Source organism: Polyodon spathula, chromosome 37, assembly GCF_017654505.1.
Source record: "Polyodon spathula isolate WHYD16114869_AA chromosome 37, ASM1765450v1, whole genome shotgun sequence".
In the NCBI taxonomy this organism is placed as follows: Eukaryota; Metazoa; Chordata; class Actinopteri; order Acipenseriformes; family Polyodontidae; genus Polyodon; species Polyodon spathula.
Window position 1 is genome coordinate 4,037,985 of NC_054570.1, and position 12,059 is coordinate 4,050,043.

The 12,059-nt window shown below is 44.1% G+C and overlaps 2 protein-coding genes across 2 annotated transcripts in view; both read left to right on the forward strand.

Moving 5' to 3' along the window:
* The window catches only part of LOC121304304 (zinc finger protein OZF-like), a 727,904-nt gene that overhangs the window by 315,771 nt on the left and 400,074 nt on the right, over positions 1–12,059 (forward strand). The gene's annotated exons all lie outside the window — the stretch shown is intronic.
* LOC121304139 overlaps positions 1–12,059 on the forward strand; it is a 37,007-nt gene that overhangs the window by 24,114 nt on the left and 834 nt on the right. Inside the window, exons 4-16 of the mRNA XM_041235104.1 lie at positions 540–881; positions 1,477–1,518; positions 1,734–1,775; positions 3,717–3,758; positions 3,879–3,920; positions 4,136–4,177; positions 6,127–6,168; positions 6,289–6,330; positions 8,451–8,492; positions 8,775–8,816; positions 9,027–9,068; positions 9,154–9,195; positions 11,947–12,059. The exon at positions 11,947–12,059 is cut by the window's right edge and continues 834 nt beyond it. Coding sequence (XP_041091038.1) covers positions 540–881; positions 1,477–1,518; positions 1,734–1,775; positions 3,717–3,758; positions 3,879–3,920; positions 4,136–4,177; positions 6,127–6,168; positions 6,289–6,330; positions 8,451–8,492; positions 8,775–8,816; positions 9,027–9,068; positions 9,154–9,195; positions 11,947–12,059 — 917 coding nt within the window. The remainder of the gene's footprint in view (positions 1–539; positions 882–1,476; positions 1,519–1,733; positions 1,776–3,716; positions 3,759–3,878; positions 3,921–4,135; positions 4,178–6,126; positions 6,169–6,288; positions 6,331–8,450; positions 8,493–8,774; positions 8,817–9,026; positions 9,069–9,153; positions 9,196–11,946) is intronic.

Consider the following 12,059-nt stretch of genomic DNA (forward strand, 5'->3'; position numbering starts at 1 on the left):
CGAACTGTCAGGCCAGCCCTTCCAGATACTTCTCCTCTCGTTCTTTAGCGCCCTCACAGGTCGGGAGGAAGACTTATCACCAGAACTCATGTTTCTGTCACAGATGTGCTTGATTTTTGTCTGCCTTGTTTTATGCAAAGTATGTTTGTGGTATTTAAATCTAGTCATGTTTTATACAGGGCATTTTAAACATACGCTGGCAGAGTGTAACAGGTAAGTGTTTTGGTATCATGGGTTAATTTTATTATCTCTACCAAAGTGTTGGGTTATATATAAAAATATTTATAAAATGTGAATAAAACTTTAATGAGCTGCATGTGATCTAATTGTTAGGTCCTGTAGTAATGAGTTTGAGTCTTTTGAATACACCTGTGAGTACCATATTATATAATTATTTTTGGAATAACCTTTTGAGAATTTAGCCCCATATTGTAAATAAACACAAAAATGTGCATGATTGTAGACAAGACCCAGTTTTGGGTTCAGAGCCACCATAGCTCCACAGCTCTCAGCCTCTCCTCTGCTGTTTGTGTTTACAGAGACCAACAACATCGCTAAGAGATACACCCTGATTCAAGAACTGAAAACCTGGACTGAAGCTCAGCAGTACTGTAGAGAATACCACACAGATCTCGTCAGTATAAAGAACGCCAGTGAAAATGAAGACCTAGTGAGGAAAGCACAGGGCGTGCCCTTCTGGATAGGCTTGTTCAATGAGCCCTGGAAGTGGTCACACCAGGGGGATAACTACACATTTCACTACTGGAAAATTTTGGAACCAAATAATTGGGAAGGCAAACAGAAATGTGTGAGGATGTTCAACAGCGGTGAATGGGGTGACAAAGAATGTGACTTGCTGTACCCCTTCTTCTGCTATGATGGTAAGGATCCCTGCTCGGAATCAATGAGAAATGTAGATCCCTGCTCGGAATCAATGAGAAATGTGGATCCCTGCTCAGAATCAATGAGAAATGTGGATCCCTGCTCAGAATCAATGAGAAATGTGGATCCCTGCTCAGAATCAATGAGAAATGTGGATCCCTGCTCAGAATCAATGAGAAATGTGGATCCCTGCTCACTCTGTGTTCTTGCTCAGCTCAGTGTTTTTACCCCAGTCTGTGAGCAGGGACTCAGAGGCCCGATCCATCTGCTCCTACAGTAGCTGTCTGCCCCCCAGAGCAGGGCAGAGTGTAGCCTAGAGAGCTGAAGAAGCAGAAACTGCCCCATCATAAGAGTGTGTGAGAAGAGAGCAGCTACCCTCACTGTTACACACAGGAGAGACATGTGCTGTAAAATCCATTCTGATTGGGTATTTATTGTATTGATTTAAAAGCATTGATCCCTTCGGAATGAGTGAGACAGCATGTCATTGTGAGCATTGCCCTGGTGGAGACAGCAGCATAGACACAGCTTCAGTACAATACATTAAAACAACACACTTGAAATATAAATGATACTTCTTTTATTTTCATACAGATGCAATCCCCTCAGACCCTCCTTCAACGCCGCTCTCTGAAGGTATGGAGTTAGATCCTGGAGTCAGTTCAATTTTGATTTATGAATGACTTGAAGAAATTGTGACTGGCTAATATGACCTAGCTGACAAAAATACAACTTCAGCTAAGCTGATGATTTTCATTGTGAGCATTGCCCTGGGCGAGACAGTTTCTTTACAATACATTTGAGCAAAAAATGTACCACACTAATTTAAAAAAATATATATATTTTTACAGAAGCAGAATCCTCGAGCCCCCCTTCCATTCCAGTCTCTCAAGGTCTGTGCAGTTTGTAGAGTGCAGTGTGTTCAGTGTGATCGACAGCCCATCTCCTGTGTCATGTGATCCATAGACCTACAGTGCCGTGAAAATGTATTTGCCCCCTGTCTGATTTTTTTGCACATTTTTCACATTGAATTTGGTCAAATCTTTTTGTGGGTTGCAGTAGTATATATAGAGGGAGTCTGAGAGAAAAAATGACACCAAAGTTTGGTGCTTCTTTCATTTGTTTGGTGTGCAAGGTAACCAAACATGCAATCTTCAGGTGTGAAAAAGTTATTGTCACCCCTAGTTATGTCAACCCAATTAAAGGGAAAATTAGGTGTTGAATACTTTGATTAACAATCAGGCCTGATTTGGCCAGACCTGCCCAATATAAATCTGACTAACTTTGGCCCTTAACATCAGAGTGAAGTTGTCAGCACCCAGGTTCTAGTGGCACATCGTGCCACGATCAAAAGAAATTCCAGAAGACCTCTGGGAAAAAAGCTGTTGATGCCTATCAATCTGGAAAGGGTTACAAAGCCATTTCTAAGGCTCTGGGGCTCCACCAAACCACAGTCAGAGCCATATTTTCCAAATGAAGAAAGTTTGGGACAGTAGTGAATCTTCTCAGGAGTGGCCATCCTGCCAAAATTTGTCCAAGAGCAAGGCGTAAAATCATCCAGGAAGTCACAAAGAACCCTAGAACAACATCCAGGGATCTGCAGACCTCCCTCACCTCGGCTAAGGTCAGTGTTTATGACTCCACCATCAGAAAGACACTGGGCAAGGGGGAAACCACTGCTCACTAAGAAGAACATGAATGCTCGTCTCAAGTTTGCCAAAAAGCACCTGGATGATCCTCAAGAGTCCTGGAACAATGTTTTATGGACAGATGAGTCAAAATTGGAACTTTTTGGCCAACATGGGCCCCGTTATGTCTGGCGAAAACCAAACACTGCATTGCACAGTAAGAACCTCATACCAACGGTCAAGCATGGTGGTGTCATGTTTTGGGGATGCTTTGCTGCATCACGACAACAAATTTAAAGTTTTGGAACGGCCTAGTCAAAGTCCAGACCTAAAGTCCATTGAGATGTTGTGGCAGGACCTGAAACCAGCAGTTTATGCTCGAAAACCCACAAACGTCACCGAGTTGAAGCAGTTCTGCATGAAGGAGCGGGCCAAAATTCCTCCACGGTGCTGTGAGAGACTGATCAATAACTACAGGAAGTGTTTGGTTGCAGTTATTGCTGTTAAAGGTGGCGTAACCAGTTATTGAGTCTAAGGGGGTGATTACTTTTTCGCACGGGGGCATTGGGTGTTGCATAACTTTCTTTAATAAATAAATGAAATAAGTATCAAAATGTTGTGTTATGTGTTCACTCAGGGTCCCTTTTATCTAATATTAGATTTTGGTTGAAGATCTGATAACATTCAGTGTCAAAAATATGCAAAAATGCAGAAAATCAGACAGGGGCAAATACTTACACAAGAGCAGAAGGTTGTCTTTAGGCTTGGGATCCTAATCTATACAGTTATATTATATTGTACAGTACAAAGGATCTGTCTTTCTAAGCAAACTCTACTGCCTCACAATGTCACAGTGCAGGAGCAAGTGGGCACCATGCCATAGGATGCAGTGAAACGGCTTGCCTTAGTAGAATAACTCCTCCTCGACTGGGAGTATATATTCTTTCTATCTGCATATAGAGACCACGTCATTAAGAGAGCAGCTACCCTCACTGTTACACACAGGAGAGACATGTGCTGTAAAATCCATTCTGATTGGGTATTTATTGTATTGATTTAAAAGCATTGATCCCTTCGGAATGAGTGAGACAGCATGTCATTGTGAGCATTGCCCAGATGGAGACAGCAGCATAGACACAGCTTCAGTACAATACATTAAAACAACACACTTGAAATATAAATGATACTTCTTTTATCTTCATACAGATGCAATCCCCTCAGACCCTCCTTCAGCGCCGCTCTCTGAAGGTATGGATTGTAATCAGTTCAGTTTGATTGAAAGCCCACAGCAGAAATGTGATTGTAATACATTACTGAATTATTGTATTTATTATTATTTATTAATTATTGATTCATTTGTTTCTCCAGATGCAACCCCCTCAGACCCTCCTTCAACACCGCTCTCTGAAGGTATGGAGTTAGATCCTGGAGTCAGTTCAATTTTGATTTATGAATGACTTGAAGAAATTGTGACTGGCTAATATGACCTAGCTGACAAAAATACAACTTCAGCTAAGCTGATGATTTTCATTGTGAGCATTGCCCTGGGCGAGACAGTTTCTTTACAATACATTTGAGCAAAAAATGTACCACACTAATTTAAAAAAATATATATATTTTTACAGAAGCAGAATCCTCGAGCCCCCCTTCCATTCCAGTCTCTCAAGGTCTGTGCAGTTTGTAGAGTGCAGTGTGTTCAGTGTGATCGACAGCCCATCTCCTGTGTCATGTGATCCACTAGACCTACAGTGCCGTGAAAATGTATTTGCCCCCTGTCTGATTTTTTTGCACATTTTTCACATTGAATTTGGTCAAATCTTTTTGTGGGTTGTAGTAGTATATAGAGGGAGTCTGAAAGAAAAAATGACACCAAAGTTTGGTGCTTCTTTCATTTGTTTGGTGTGCAAGGTAACCAAACATGCAATCTTCAGGTGTGAAAAAGTTATTGTCACCCCTAGTTAACTCAACCCAATTAAAGGGATAATTAGGGTCAGCTGTTTGAATACTTTGGTTAACAATCAGGCCTGATTTGGGCCAGCCCTGCCCAATATAAATCTGACTAACTTTGGCCCTTACCATCAGAGTGAAGTTGTCAGCACACACGTTCTAGAGGCACATCATGCCACGATCAAAAGAAATTCCAGAAGACCTCTGGAAAAAAGCTGTTGATGCCTATCAATCTGGAAAGGGTTACAAAGCCATTTCTAAGGCTCTGGGGCTCCACCAAACCACAGTCAGAGCCATATTTTCCAAATGAAGAAAGTTTGGGACAGTAGTGAATCTTCTCAGGAGTGGCCATCCTGCCAAAATTTGTCCAAGAGCAAGGCGTAAAATCATCCAGGAAGTCACAAAGAACCCTAGAACAACATCCAGGGATCTGCAGGCCTCTCTCACCTCGGCTAAGGTCAGTGTTCATGACTCCACCATCAGAAAGACACTGGGCAAAAATGGGATTCACTAAGAAGAACATGAATGCTCGTCTCAAGTTTGCCAGAAAAGCACCTGGATGATCCTCAAGAGTCCTGGAACAATGTTTTATGGACAGATGAGTCAAAATTGGAACTTTTTGGCCAACATGGGCCCCGTTATGTCTGGCGAAAACCAAACACTGCATTGCACAGTAAGAACCTCATACCAACGGTCAAGCATGGTGGTGGTAGTGTCATGTTTTGGGGATGCTTTGCTGCATCACGACAACAAATTTAAAGTTTTGGAACGGCCTAGTCAAAGTCCAGACCTAAAGTCCATTGAGATGTTGTGGCAGGACCTGAAACGAGCAGTTTATGCTCGAAAACCCACAAACGTCACCGAGTTGAAGCAGTTCTGCATGAAGGAGTGGGCCAAAATTCCTCCACGGTGCTGTGAGAGACTGATCAATAACTACAGGAAGTGTTTGGTTGCAGTTATTGCTGCTAAAGGTGGCGTAACCAGTTATTGAGTCTAAGGGGGCGATTACTTTTTCACACGGGGGCATTGGGTGTTGCATAACTTTCTTTAATAAATAAATGAAATAAGTATCAAAATGTTGTGTTATGTGTTCACTCAGGGTCCCTTTTATCTAATATTAGATTTTGGTTGAAGATCTGATAACATTCAGTGTCAACAATATGCAAAAATGCAGAAAATCAGACAGGGGGCAAATACTTACACAAGAGCAGAAGGTTGTCTTTAGGCTTGGGATCCTAATCTATACAGTTATATTATATTGTACAGTACAAAGGATCTGTCTTTCTAAGCAAACTCTACTGCCTCACAATGTCACAGTGCAGGAGCAAGTGGGCACCATGCCATAGGATGCAGTGAAATGGCTTGCCTTAGTAGAGTAACTCCTCCTCGACTGGGAGTATATATTCTTTCTATCTGCATATAGAGACCACGTCATTAAGAGAGCAGCTACCCTCACTGTTACACACAGGAGAGACATGTGCTGTAAAATCCATTCTGATTGGTTATTTATTGTATTGATTTAAAAGCATTGATCCCTTCGGAATGAGTGAGACAGCATGTCATTGTGAGCATTGCCCAGATGGAGACAGCAGCATAGACACAGCTTCAGTACAATACATTAAAACAACACACTTGAAATATAAATGATACTTCTTTTATCTTCATACAGATGCAATCCCCTCAGACCCTCCTTCAGCGCCGCTCTCTGAAGGTATGGAGTGTAACCAGTTCAGTTTGATTGAAAGCCCACAGCAGAAATGTGATTGTAATACATTACTGAATTATTGTATTTATTATTATTTATTAATTATTGATTCATTTGTTTCTCCAGATGCAACCCCCTCAGACCCTCCTTCAACACCGCTCTCTGAAGGTATGGAGTTAGATCCTGGAGTCAGTTCAATTTTGATTTATGAATGACTTGAAGAAATTGTGACTGGCTAATATGACCTAGCTGACAAAAATACAACTTCAGCTAAGCTGATGATTTTCATTGTGAGCATTGCCCTGGGCGAGACAGTTTCTTTACAATACATTTGAGCAAAAAATGTACCACACTAATTTAAAAAAATATATATATTTTTACAGAAGCAGAATCCTCGAGCCCCCCTTCCATTCCAGTCTCTCAAGGTCTGTGCAGTTTGTAGAGTGCAGTGTGTTCAGTGTGATCGACAGCCCATCTCCTGTGTCATGTGATCCACTAGACCTACAGTGCCGTGAAAATGTATTTGCCCCCTGTCTGATTTTTTTGCACATTTTTCACATTGAATTTGGTCAAATCTTTTTGTGGGTTGCAGTAGTATATATATAGAGGGAGTCTGAGAGAAAAAATGACACCAAAGTTTGGTGCTTCTTTCATTTGTTTGGTGTGCAAGGTAACCAAACATGCAATCTTCAGGTGTGAAAAAGTTATTGTCACCCCTAGTTATGTCAACCCAATTAAAGGGATAATTAGATGTTGAATACTTTGGTTAACAATCAGGCCTGATTTGGCCAGCCCTGCCCAATATAAATCTGACTAACTTTGGCCCTTAATATCAGAGTGAAGTTGTCAGCACCCAGGTTCTAGTGGCACATCGTGCCACGATCAAAAGAAATTCCAGAAGACCTCTGGAAAAAAGCTGTTGATGCCTATCAATCTGGAAAGGGTTACAAAGCCATTTCTAAGGCTCTGGGGCTCCACCAAACCACAGTCAGAGCCATATTTTCCAAATGAAGAAAGTTTGGGAGGGTAGTGAATCTTCTCAGGAGTGGCCATCCTGCCAAAATTTATCCAAGAGCAAGGTGTAAAATCATCCAGGAAGTCACAAAGAACCCTAGAACAACATCCAGGGATCTGCAGGCCTCCCTCACCTCGGCTAAGGTCAGTGTTCATGACTCCACCACCAGAAAGACACTGGGCAAAAATGGGATTCATGGCAGAGTAGCAAGGCAGAAACCACTGCTCACTAAGAAGAACATGAATGCTCGTCTCAAGTTTGCCAAAAAGCACCTGGATGACCCTCAGAAGTTCTGGAACAACGGTCAAGCATGGTGGTGTCATGTTTTGGGGATGCTTTGCTGCATCACGACAACAAATTTAAAGTTTTGGAACGGCCTAGTCAAAGTCCAGACCTAAAGTCCATTGAGATGTTGTGGCAGGACCTGAAACGAGCAGTTTATGCTCGAAAACCCACAAACGTCACCGAGTTGAAGCAGTTCTGCATGAAGGAGTGGGCCAAAATGCCTCCACGGTGCTGTGAGAGACTGATCAATAACTACAGGAAGTGTTTGGTTGCAGTTATTGCTGTTAAAGGTGGCGTAACCAGTTATTGAGTCTAAGGGGGTGATTACTTTTTCGCACGGGGGCATTGGGTGTTGCATAACTTTCTTTAATAAATAAATGAAATAAGTATCAAAATGTTGTGTTATGTGTTCACTCAGGGTCCCTTTTATCTAATATTAGATTTTGGTTGAAGATCTGATAACATTCAGTGTCAACAATATGCAAAAATGCAGAAAATCAGACAGGGGGCAAATACTTACACAAGAGCAGAAGGTTGTCTTTAGGCTTGGGATCCTAATCTATACAGTTATATTATATTGTACAGTACAAAGGATCTGTCTTTCTAAGCAAACTCTACTGCCTCACAATGTCACAGTGCAGGAGCAAGTGGGCACCATGCCATAGGATGCAGTGAAACGGCTTGCCTTAGTAGAGTAACTCCTCCTCGACTGGGAGTATATATTCTTTCTATCTGCATATAGAGACCACGTCATTAAGAGAGCAGCTACCCTCACTGTTACACACAGGAGAGACATGTGCTGTAAAATCCATTCTGATTGGGTATTTATTGTATTGATTTAAAAGCATTGATCCCTTCGGAATGAGTGAGACAGCATGTCATTGTGAGCATTGCCCAGATGGAGACAGCAGCATAGACACAGCTTCAGTACAATACATTAAAACAACACACTTGAAATATAAATGATACTTCTTTTATTTTCATACAGATGCAATCCCCTCAGACCCTCCTTCAACGTCGCTCTCTGAAGGTATGGATTGTAACCAGTTCAGTTTGATTGAAAGCCCACAGCAGAAATGTGATTGTAATACATTACTGAATTATTGTATTTATTATTATTTATTAATTATTGATTCATTTGTTTCTCCAGATGCAACCCCCTCAGACCCTCCTTCAACGCCGCTCTCTGAAGGTATGGAGTGTAACCAGTTCAGTTTGATTGAAAGCCCACAGCAGAAATGTGATTGTAATACATTACTGAATTATTGTATTTATTATTATTTATTAATTATTGATTCATTTGTTTCTCCAGATGCAACCCCCTCAGACCCTCCTTCAACACCGCTCTCTGAAGGTATGGAGTTAGATCCTGGAGTCAGTTCAATTTTGATTTATGAATGACTTGAAGAAATTGTGACTGGCTAATATGACCTAGCTGACAAAAATACAACTTCAGCTAAGCTGATGATTTTCATTGTGAGCATTGCCCTGGGCGAGACAGTTTCTTTACAATACATTTGAGCAAAAAATGTACCACCCTTCTTTTTTTTTAATCTTCTCACAGATCCCAAAACCACAAGCCCCCCTTCCACTCCGATCTCTCAAGGTATGGAGTGTAATCAGTTCAGTGTGATTCATGACCCAAAGCAGGAATCTGGCTTTCTTATCTTTATTTCTCTATCTTTTTACAGAAGCAGAATCCTCGAGCCCCCCTTCCACTCCGGTCTCTCAAGGTCTGTGCAGTTTGTAGAGTGCAGTGTGTTCAGTGTGATTGACAGCCCACCTCCTGTGTCGTGTGATCCACTAGACCTGTATAAGTAAGGGTCTACTTAAATCGCGATAAATTTAAACGGGACTGCCAGGCCGCTAAGAACGAGGGCTGGCAGTGGAGGGAGTCCGAAAGGTTTCAGGCGGGGGCGATTGGCGAAGAGTCCGGGGGGGGGGCCGCGGAGCCAGCACTGGGGTCTGGCTCGGCTGCCACCGCTCGGTACCGACCCGATCTCGAGCTGGAAGCCGTGGGAGCTGATTTTTTAGCTCACTCCCGTGATTTCCGACTCGAGCAAGGGCGTGACGATGTGCTGGGCAGGCTCTTTGACCAAGCAGCGGTGGTTAATGGTCGGGTGGTCGAGCCCAGACGCGCCGCCACGTACCCCCACTTTGAAATTGATCGAGCCCTTCTGTACCGTGTTGATAAATTACCCCAGACAGGTGAAGTGCGTCACCAGTTGCTCATTCCTCAGCATTTTAAGGAGGATTTGTTGCAGCTCGCTCACGCTATTCCCCTGTCTGGTCATTTGGGAAGGGACAAAACTAAAGCGAGGCTAGTGACACGGTTCTTTTGGTTGGGGCTGGATGGTGACGTCAAGCGGTTTTGTAAACGTTGTGGGGAATGTCAGAAAGCCAGCCCAAGAGCCATCCCACGAGCCCCACTGGTGCCCTTGCCCCTAGTGGAAGCTCTGTTTGAGCGTATTGGGATGGACATAGTTCGGCCACTGGAGAGGAGCGCGGCGGGATACACCCACCTACTGGTCAGTCTGGATTACGCTACGCGAAAAGGGTCAGTACAGATTGCAGAGAATCTGACACCAACACAGAGGGAGCAAGCTCACAATCTGGTGGCGGAGTTTCCTGACGTGTTCTCTCCCGTCCCGGGGCAGACTCGAGTAGCCCATCATCACATTGATATTGAGCCGGGGGCACTAGTTCGTATACCTGAACGTAAAAGACAGGTAATAAAGGCAGAGATTGATAAAATGCTTCGACTCGGGGTAATAGAAGAGCCCCAAAGTGACTGGAACAGTCCTATAGTTTTAGTAGATAAGCCAGACAGGTCAACTCGGTTTTGTATTGATTTCAGGCGAATTAATGAAAAATCGAAGTTTGACTCTTATCCGATGCCCCGGGTAGATGAGTTGCTGGAGCGTCTAGGCACGGCTCATTTTATGACGACACTGGATTTAACGAAGGGGTACTGGCAGATACCCCTGACTCCGGAATCTAGAGAGAGGACGGCGTTTTCGACTCCCTTCAGGTTATACCAATTCAGGACCGTGCCCTTTCGGTTGCACAGAGCACCCGCCACTTTCCAGCGGATGATGGATCGCATCTTGCAGCAGTACACCACTGCTTACATAGATGACGTGGTTATCCACAGTGAGGTGGCGTGTAATGTGCGTGTGTAAGGTGGTGGCTGTGCTGCAATCCTTGCGGGAGGCGGGGATCACTGCTAAGCCAAAGAAGTGTGCCTTTGGGAAGAATGATTCAGAGTATTTGGGGTATCAAGTAGGGGGCGGCCACATCAGACCGCTGGTTTTTAAGGTGAAATCCTTGACTGACTGGCTGGTTCCTACGACCAAAACCCAGGTGCACTCTTTCTTGGGACTAGCGGGCTATTGTAGGAAGTTCATCCCGGGCTTCGCCATGCTCGCTGCTCCCTTGACAGACCTCACCCGAAAGGCTGCCCCAAATACGGTTCGGTGGACGGAGTCGTGCCAGAGGGCCTTCCTTGCTTTGAAGCGAAGGCTGTGTATCAAGCCAGTGCTGTGCAGCCCGGATTTTAGTAAGAGGTTCACCCTGCAGACGGATGCGTCAGAGACAGGTCTCGGGGCCGTGTTGTCTCAGGAGGTTCGGGGAAGTGAGCACCCGGTCCTGTACGTCAGCAGGAAGCTTCTTCCCCGTGAGAAGAATTATAGCACCATCGAGACGGAGTGTCTCGCAGTAAAATGGGCAGTCGAGTCACTCTGGTACTACCTCCTGGGGCGACACTTCACCCAGGATCATGCCCCCTTAGCATGGCTTCACCGGATGAAGGATAACAATGCCAGGATCACACGGTGGTACTTGGCCATGCATCCCTATGCCTTCCGGGTAGTTCACCGAGCAGGGAAACTGCATCAAAATGCAGATTTTTTCTCTCGGGGAGGCATGGGGGTGTAGGATTTTCGAATGAACCAGTGGTGTCATTTTGAGGGGGAGGATATGTAACAGGGGGAGATCTGTGCTGACTCTGCTGGCGTGTTCACAGTGCTGCAGGAAGAGGGCAGCGGTTGTCCAACACCCGCCCCGCGGTCACAGCAGTGACACGGAGAGGTGGCAGAGAGGGTGTGTGGCTTTCCCTCTCTCTGAGTGGCCAAGAGCCGGGGGAATTGATAGCCCTATAAAATAACACTCTGCTGTTCCTTCAGGTCTGCCCTTTTAGACATGCTGTGTGTACGGAGGCGCTGTAGCCTCACTGCGCCTTTCTGTTTGTCCCTCACGCAAAAAACCGCAACTCCTTTTGGCTGCAAATGCATATTTTATACAGTGAGGCTTTATTCATTTTATACACGAGTGATAATATTGCCCTGATAATCTGTAATCTGAACCACACTGCTGTCATTCAGAAATGTAGATGGCAGCTGTAGAAGCACAATTTAAATATTACTACAAACACCAACCCAAAAGCATATTATTATTATTATTATTATTATTATTATTATTATTAGCAGGCACTCCAGTCCCTGAGGCGCTCCACCTGATCTCTCACAGTATGGTCTGGCCGGAGGCTTGGCAGTACTGCAAGGATCGCTACACTGACCTAGTGAGCCTCACAGGCCTG